The 8,921-nt window shown below is 45.5% G+C and overlaps 1 protein-coding gene across 1 annotated transcript; it reads left to right on the plus strand.

Moving 5' to 3' along the window:
* Positions 1–617: 617 nt before the first annotated feature.
* NDN (necdin, MAGE family member) lies at positions 618–2,280 on the plus strand. Its single transcript, XM_054451973.2, has one exon. It carries the CDS (start codon positions 742–744, stop codon positions 1,705–1,707), a length of 966 nt encoding a protein of 321 aa, XP_054307948.1. The 5' UTR covers positions 618–741; the 3' UTR covers positions 1,708–2,280.
* Positions 2,281–8,921: the final 6,641 nt, after the last annotated feature.

The following is an 8,921-nucleotide window of genomic DNA, read 5'->3' on the forward strand; positions in this document are numbered from 1 at the left end:
AAAACCCAAATGTATGCCCCTTAAAGCATTAATGATGCTCTAAGTACGCTGCCTACTTAAAAAGTTCATAGTTCACATGGGTTGATAGGAAATTACGTTAACGACACACTGCATTTCTCCTTTTCTAATAACCCCTCTGATTTGGTAGGGAGGGAGTCGATCATTTTTTATTGGAATTTCTCAGGATTCCAACCTCAGACATCCACTTTACAGTTTACACATTTTCTTGGACAAGCCCGACTGTTCCTCTCACTGGTTCGCATAAAGCTCAAGTTTACAAAGCCACCCAGACCTTTCTCTGGGACGCTCATATTTAACTTAATTCTGGATATACCCAGGTAAGCGTTTCCCCAGAAACTTGACCCCAACATCCCAAAAACTTATCTTTTCCCTAAACTGGCCCCTTCTCCAGTACGCATCCATCTCACTCCTCTCCTGCCCTAGATGTTCTCAGCCCAAAGATGAAAACCCGGGATCACTCTCCCAGCAGGTGAAGCCTCGCCATGGACCCTCCCCGTCGGGGCCCCGCGCTGCCACGCCCGCCCGCCCGCCCCCAGCCGCCGGCCAAGGCCGCAGTCGCGCAGGCGCAGTGCCGCGTCCCGCCGCCGCCCCGCCCTGCCCGCCGCTGCGGAAGGCGCTCCGCGCAGCAACGCGCACTTCCTCTCCAGGAATCCGCGGAGGGAGAGCAAGCTCGAAGAGCTCCTGGACGCAGAGGCCCTGCCCTTGCCAGACGGCGCAGACATGTCAGAACAAAGTAAGGATCTGAGCGACCCTAACTTTGCAGCCGAGGCCCCCAACTCCGAGGTGCACAGCAGCCCTGGGGTTCCGGAGGGGGTTCCTCCGTCTGCGACCCTGGCAGAGCCGCAGAGCCCTCCTCTAGGCCCGACGGCCGCCCCGCAGGCCGCGCCGCCTCCCCAGGCCCCGAACGACGAGGGCGACCCGAAGGCCCTGCAGCAGGCTGCGGAGGAGGGCCGCGCCCACGAGGCCCCGAGCGCGGCCCAGCCGGGTCCGGCACCGCCAGCCCCGGCGCAGCTGGTGCAGAAGGCGCACGAGCTCATGTGGTACGTGCTGGTCAAGGACCAGAAGAAGATGATCATCTGGTTTCCAGACATGGTGAAAGATGTCATCGGCAGCTACAAGAAGTGGTGCAGGAGCATCCTCCGGCGCACCAGCCTCATCCTCGCCCGGGTGTTCGGGCTGCACCTGAGGCTAACCAGCCTGCACACCATGGAGTTTGCGCTGGTCAAAGCGCTGGAGCCCGAGGAGCTGGACAGGGTGGCGCTGAGCAACCGCATGCCCATGACAGGCCTCCTGCTCATGATCCTGAGCCTCATCTACGTGAAGGGCCGCGGCGCCAGAGAGAGCGCCGTCTGGAACGTGCTGCGCATCCTGGGGCTGCGGCCCTGGAAGAAGCACTCCACCTTCGGGGACGTGCGGAAGCTCATCACTGAGGAATTCGTCCAAATGAATTACCTGAAGTACCAGCGCGTCCCATACGTGGAGCCGCCCGAATACGAGTTCTTCTGGGGCTCCAGGGCCAGCCGCGAAATCACCAAGATGCAAATCATGGAGTTCCTGGCCAGGGTCTTTAAGAAAGACCCCCAGGCCTGGCCCTCCCGATACAGAGAAGCTCTGGAGGAGGCCAGAGCTCTGCGGGAGGCTAATCCCACTGCCCATTACCCTCGCAGCAGTGTCTCCGAGGACTAGCAAAGTCTGGAGGCAGATGAATGGTTTCTGACCCTCACCAGGGCTGTGGAAGGGTGGGGGTGGGTCATTATAGCATTCAGGATTTACAGTGCAGTATTCACGTGTAACTTTTAAGTTTTCAGTACAGTGCTTTTATACCTTTAATGCAATGTTGTATTCATTTGGGTACTATTGTGTAGTATTTAGGATGTATGCATGTTTGTTTATATGTAAGCTTGGTTGGTGCTTTCGCTTTTGTGCTGCGTTTCTTGGATTTTTGTACCAGAGATGTGCTAAACTGATGAAATACATTGGGAAAGTTTCCATCTTATTCTTTTATATGGGACTGATGATGTGTGTTGGGGTAGACTGCTCCTGCAGAGTTTGGAAGAAGTCACCAGCAAAGCCGGCCTAACCAAGAAAATTCAAGGCCCTTCATGACCTTGCTGGGCACAGAAAACACCCTCGTGGAGTAAACTAATTTGAACTGGACTGGTCTCAATGTGAGCACTTGGCACACTTTACTAAACACATATACAACCCCACCGTGAGTCAACTTTAAAGTAAACATTAAAGATTCTTGTGATACAATCATTTTTGGAAAAGTGTACTTTATCATTTTAACAAAGCAGTATGGTTGGGAATGAGACAATTCTCTATTTTACAGTGTATACAGATGTAACTATTTCCCCTAATAGGGTGGGAAAAATCGCTACTCATGATTACTCCTAAATTTGTGAAGTTGATAGTTTTATTGTCTTTAAATGTAACTCATGTTTATTTCAAAAACATGCACAAATATAGAAAAATATACAAAACAAAACAGTAAGATTGTCTGTAATCACATCATATGGGAATAAAAAAAATAATTTCCTTCCCTTAAGTTTCTACATTTTATCAAAATTAATAGATGTCTTGTGACATCTATTAATATATATAACATGTTTATAATATAAAAGAGTGAGACATTGTACTAAGCCCTAACATGTATTTTTCTCCTTTTATATAATCCTTGAAACAGGCCTGTCAGGCAGGCACCTACTGCGTATGCACCATGGAGGAAACACAGGAATAATGTAGGTAATGAACTTGCCATAGCTCATAAAGGTTAATAAGAGAAGGAGCTAGGACTTGAACTCAGAATGAATCCAGAGCCCACATTTGTCTCCACTTGCCTACAACTGTCCTATACCCCGTGGCTTTTAGGTTATTTATTTTTAAATTTATTTTTAAATTTTATGTGGGAGCCTACACTCACATGGGTTCATGGGCCACACATACAAAAAGGCTAGGAATTTTATTTTTCTAATTCTCATGATATTTTGGAGAAAGCAATAGTCTGATTGTGCAAATAAACTTACTTTTGGAGAGATTAATTAACCTAACAAAGTGATATTCCTGTTTAGCAGTGAAGCTAGGATTTGAAACAATCTCTCCTGAGGGTTGGAGGTGAAGGTGCCTTCTCTGATAAACACACAAGACACCTGAGAGAGGGAGATGGGTTGTCCATCAGGATGTCTGTGGCCTCGCAGCCCTTGAGTTGCAGTGAGCCACTAGGTAATCCTCAGAGGATGGGATGGGCTGCGGGTGGGCTTTAGGGGCAATGCCTGAAGAAAAATCTCATTGTGAATTTTCAGGCCTGCAAGGGGTAGGGGGGAGAAAGGGGGCTTTAATAAGACCAGAAGTCCTTTAAACTACAAAAGAGTGGGAAAGACCATTTGGCCAAAGCCAGAAACTTTTCTGTGGAAGATGGATAATGAAGAGGACACATGTCACATAACACCCCAAAGAAGTAAACTGGGCTGAGGGAATTATAATTTGGAATTCCCAACACTTACTGGCATTACTTAACAGGTGGGGGCAGGTGCTGGAAATGCTTAGGAAGCACCCATTCATGCTGAGATGAAATCCATCCCAGTTTAAAAGCTTCCCGTGAATGCTTTCAAGGGGGTTCTGCGGGGAAAGGGGGACATTTCTGCAATCACCCAGGCAGGGGTGACCTGGCTTTGATGGCACCTCTTACACAAAACTAATGTGAGTGTCTCACCTGTTCAGAAGTGTTAGGATTGTTCAGAAATCTTACCTCCCCACAACCCATCAAAAAGTCTCTCCAGAATCAAAATATATCTGCCCCTTATCATTTAAAATTGTGGGGATATCCAGGATGTTTCATTTCTGGAGTAGGACTATGGGCTGTTGTTCCTGCCACACATGGTGCTGGTCATCTTCTCTAATGCCTTAATACTTCCCTCGCTGCTGGATTGATGCCTTGCAGGAGCTGTAACCCCTGTGCACTTCTTGCAGTCAAGCCCAGAAATCACCAGGCAAACAGTCCCCTTACATCCCCGTTTAACTCCTTGTGTTGTGTCCACTTTCCTCTCTGCTGTCAGAGGCAGGGAGAACCACCCTTTCCAAAGCTGTCCCAAACTCACTCACACAGGCACCCTAGCCAGGCCATAGAGGACCTAGCCCTTGCAGGAGAAACAGAGTGTGAGAATGTGAGAAAGGAGTAAGGCATGGGGCAGAGCGACTCGTCCCTGATGCTGCCTAGGAGGCAGCCAGACCCAGAGAAAGAGGCTTCCAGATGTGAAATGAGTTTACTTCATGACACCTGATCCTGCAGAGATAGCAGCTTGGGGCATGGGGAGAGAGCACCCAGCAGCTCTCTTGGGTTGTCATGCTGGGCTCTAAATAGAAAGACTGGAGAGTTTGTCAAATATTTACCAAAAGATTCACCTACAAGGTCCTGGGATAGGTCAATCGGGAAGGGGTCAGCAGGTCCTCAATGTTGCAGTCCAACATGACTGTGTGCTGAAGCCCAGACTGCTGTGGGTGGGAGAGGCTTTCCTAAATCCCCATAACATGTGAACTTTTACCTGCCAACTGGAACCTCATTTCTTCAGAAACACCTGCAAACATATTTCGATTTGTTAATTTCATTTTATGAAAGACATGAAGGGAAAGGGGATCTTTGTAAATTTAATATAAAATATAAAGACACCTAGTTGTCCTGAGCGGAAATAAATAACTGTAAGCAGTACCGTTATTAAATAGAAATGTTTTAAGTGAACTTCTTATGCAGTTAAATATTTCCTGTGCTTGAAAACCCTTTTATGTCATTCTCCAACTTGAGTCTTAACTGACCAACTCATGAACACTATTTCCTGGGAGAACACTCTCCCTAACCTCTAAGCACAGCCATGTTCTAAACACACCCAAAATACACCTGCTGTTTATATTATGTGCCTTTTATTTCTCTCCTCCTTGATTGTTACATACTTAAGGGTTAGAGTTGTCTCTATCCTGTTCATTATTTGCTTGACACTTGACGTAAGGATGGGGCATAAGGGATGCACTTGATACATATTTGTTATATAAGTTAAATAACTCAACATATTAGAAAAGACCTACCCATCCACACAAGAAAACAAAACCATATGTGGCCGACAAAAATTAGCCAATTTAAGGGGCATGGTGGCTCACGCCTGTAATCCCAGCACTTTGGGAGGCTGAGGCAGGTGGATCACGAGGTCAGGAGATGAGACCATCCTGGATAACATGGTGAAACCTCGTCTCTACTGAAAATACAAAAAATTAGCTGGACCTGGTTACGGGTGCCTGTAGTCCCAGCTACTCGGGAGGCTGAGGCAGGAGAATGGTGTGAACCCGGGAGGCAGAGCTTGCAGTGAGCTGAGATCGCGCCACTGCACTCCAGGCTGGGCGACAGAGCCAGACTCCATCTCAAAAAATAAATAATAATAATAATAATAATAAAAAGAGGTAATGTAGGACGGGCACGATGGCTCATGTCTGTAATCTCACCACTTTGGGAGGCCAAGATGGGCGGATCACTTGAGGTCAGAAGTTCAAGACCAGGCTGGACAACATGGTGAAACCCTGTCTCTACTAAAAACACAAAAATTAGCTGGGCTTGGTGGCACGTGCCTGTAGTACCAGCTACTCAGGAGGCTAAGGCAGGAGAATCCCTCGAACCCGGGAGGCGGAGCTTGCAGTGAGAGGAGATCATGCCACTAAACTCTAGCCTGGGTGACAGAGCAAGACACCGTCACAAAAAAAAAAAAAAAAAAAAAAAAAAAAGCAAAGTGGAGGTAATGTAGATAAGTTGAAATTAGTGAAAGAAAAAAACAGAAGGCAGAAAAACAATGGAAGCAAAAACTTGTTTCAAGAATCATTGCTACAAACACTCTAACAACCCAATATCTAGTAGTTTTTTTAAAAAGGAAAAATAGTACAAAGAAACAACTTATTTCCCGACTTTTTAATGATCGCCATTCTAACTGGCGTGAGATGGTATCTCTTTTCTTTCTTTTTTTCTTTTTTTTATTTTTGCGACGGAGTCTCGCTCTGTCGCCCAGGCTGGAGTGCGGTGGTGGGATAGCGGCTCACTGCAAGCTCCGCCTCGCGGGTTCACGCCATTCTCCTGCCTCAGCCTCTCCAGTAGCTGGGACCACAGGCGCCCGCCAACGCGCCCGGCTAAATTTTGTATTTTTAGTAGAGACGGGGTTTCACCGTGTTAGTCAGGATGGTCTCGATCTCCTGACCTCGTGATTCACCTGCCTTGGCCTCCCAAAGTGCTGGAATTACAGGCGTGAGCCACCGCGCCCGGCTGGCGTGAGACGGTATCTCATTGTGGTTTTGATCTGCATTTCTTTGAAAGATGACCAGTGATGATGAGCATGGGTGAAGCTGGAAGCCATCATTCTTTATATATATATATATATTTTATACTTTAAATTCTAGGGAACATGTGCACAACGTGCAGGTTTGTTACATATGTATAACTGTGCCATGTTGGTGTGCTGCACCCATTAACTCGTCATTTACATTAGGTATATCTCCTAATGCTATCCCTCCCCTCTCCCCCCACCCCACAACAGGCCCCAGTGTGTGATGTTCCCCTTCCTGTGTCCATGTGTTCTCATTGTTCAATTCCCACCTATGAGTGAGAACATGCGGTGTTTGGTTTTTTGTCCTTGCAATAGTTTGCTGAGAATGATGGTTTCCAGCTTCATCCATGTCCCTACAAAGGACATGAACTCATCAATTTTTATGGCTGCATAGTATTCCATGGTGTATATGTGCCACATTTTCTTAATCCAGTCTATCATTGATGGACATTTGAGTTGGTTCCAAGTCTTTGCTGAATAGTGCTACAATAAACATATGTGTGCATGTGTCTTTATAGCAGCATGACTTATAATCCTTTGAGTATATACCCAGTAATGGGATGGCTGGGTCAAATGGTATTTCTAAGTCTAGATCCCTGAGGAATCGCCACACTGTCTTCCACAATGGTTGAACTAGTTTACAGTCCCACCAACAGTGTAAAAGTGTTCCTATTTCTCCACATCCTCTCCAGCACCTGTTGTTTCCTGAGTTTTAATGATCACCATTCTAACTGGTGTGAGATGGTATCTCATTGTGGTTTTGATTTGCATTTCTCTGATGGCCAGTGATGACGAGCATTTTTTCATGTGTCTTTTGGCTGCATAAATGTCTTCTTTTCAGAAGTGTCTGGTTATATCCTTTGCCCACTTGTTGATGGGGTTGTTTGTTTTTTTCTTGTAAATTTGTTTGAGGTCTTTGTAGATTCTGGATATTAGCCCTTTGTCAGGTGAGTAGATTGCAAAAATTTTCTCCCATTCTGTAGGTTGCCTGTTCACTGTGATGGTAGTTTTTTTTTTTTTTTTTTTTTTTTTTTTTTGCTGTGCAGAAGCTCTTTAGTTTAATTAGATCCCATTTGTCAATTTTGGCTTTTGTTGCCATTGCTTTTGGTGTTTTAGACATGAAGTCTTTGCCCACGCCTGTGTCCTGAATGGTATTGTCTAGGTTTTCTTCTAGGGTTTTTATGGTTTTAGGTCTAACATTTAAGTCTTTAATCCATCTTGAATTAATTTTTGTATAAAGTGTAAGGAAGGGATCCAGTTTCAGCTTTCTACATATGGCTAGCCAGTTTTCCCAGCACCACTTATTAAATAGGGAATCCTTTCCCCATTTCTTGTTTTTCTCAGGTTTGTCAAAGATCAGATGGTTGTAGATTGTGGTATTATTTCTGAGGGCTCTGTTCTGTTCCATTGGTCTATATGTCTGTTTTGGTACCAGTACCATGCTGTTTTGGTTACTGTAGCCTTGTAGTATAGTTTGAAGTCAGGTAGCGTGATGCCTCCAGCTTTGTTCTTTTGACTTAGGATTGACTTGGCAATGCGGGCTCTTTTTTGGTTCCATATGAACTTTAAAGTAGTTTTTTCCAGTTCTGTGAAGAAAGTCATTGGTAGCTTGATGGGGATGGCATTTAATCTATAAATTACCCTGGGCAGTATGGCCATTTTCACGATATTAATTCTTCCTACCCATGACCATGGAATGTTCTTCCATTTGTTTGTATCCTCTTTTGTTTCATTGAGCAGTAGTTTGTAGTTCTCCTTGAAGAGGTCCTTCACATCCCTTATAAGTTGGATTCCTAGGTATTTTATTCTCTTTGAAGCAATTGTGAATGGGAGTTCACTCATGATTTGGCTCTCTGTTTGTCTGTTATTGGTGTATAAGAATGTTTGTGATTTTTGCACATTGATTTTGTATCCTGCGACTTTGCTGAAGTTGCTTATCAGCTTAAGGAGATTTTGGGCTGACAAAAACCACATGATTATCTCAACAGACACAGAAAAGGCCTTTGAGAAAATTCAACAGCCCTTCATGCTAAAAACTCTCAATAAGTTAGGTATTGATGGGACGTATCTCAAAACAGTAAGCGCTATTTATGAGAAACCCACAGCCAATATCATACTGAATGGGCAAAAACTGGAAGCATTCCCTTTGAAAACTGGCACAAGACAGGGATGCCCTCTCTCACCACTCCTATTCAACATAGTGTTGGAAGTTCTGGCCAGGGCAATCAGGCAGGAGAAAGAAATAAAGGGTATTCAATTAGGAAAAGAGGAAGTCAAATTGTCCCTGTTTGCAGATGACATGATTGTATATCTAGAAAACCCCATTGTCTTTTTTATTTTTTTCTTTGAGACGGAGTCTCGCTCTGTCACCCAGCCTGGAGTGCAGTGGCGGGATCTAGGCTCACTGCAAGCTCTGCCTCCCGGGTTCATGCCATTCTCCTGCCTCAGCTTCCTGGTAGCTGGGACTACAGGCGCCCACAACCACGCCTGGCTACTTTTTTGTATTTTTAGTAGAGACGGGGTTTCACAGTGTTAGCCAGGATGGTC

This window comes from Pongo pygmaeus, chromosome 16 (genome assembly GCF_028885625.2).
Source record: "Pongo pygmaeus isolate AG05252 chromosome 16, NHGRI_mPonPyg2-v2.0_pri, whole genome shotgun sequence".
Classification (NCBI taxonomy): Eukaryota; Metazoa; Chordata; class Mammalia; order Primates; family Hominidae; genus Pongo; species Pongo pygmaeus.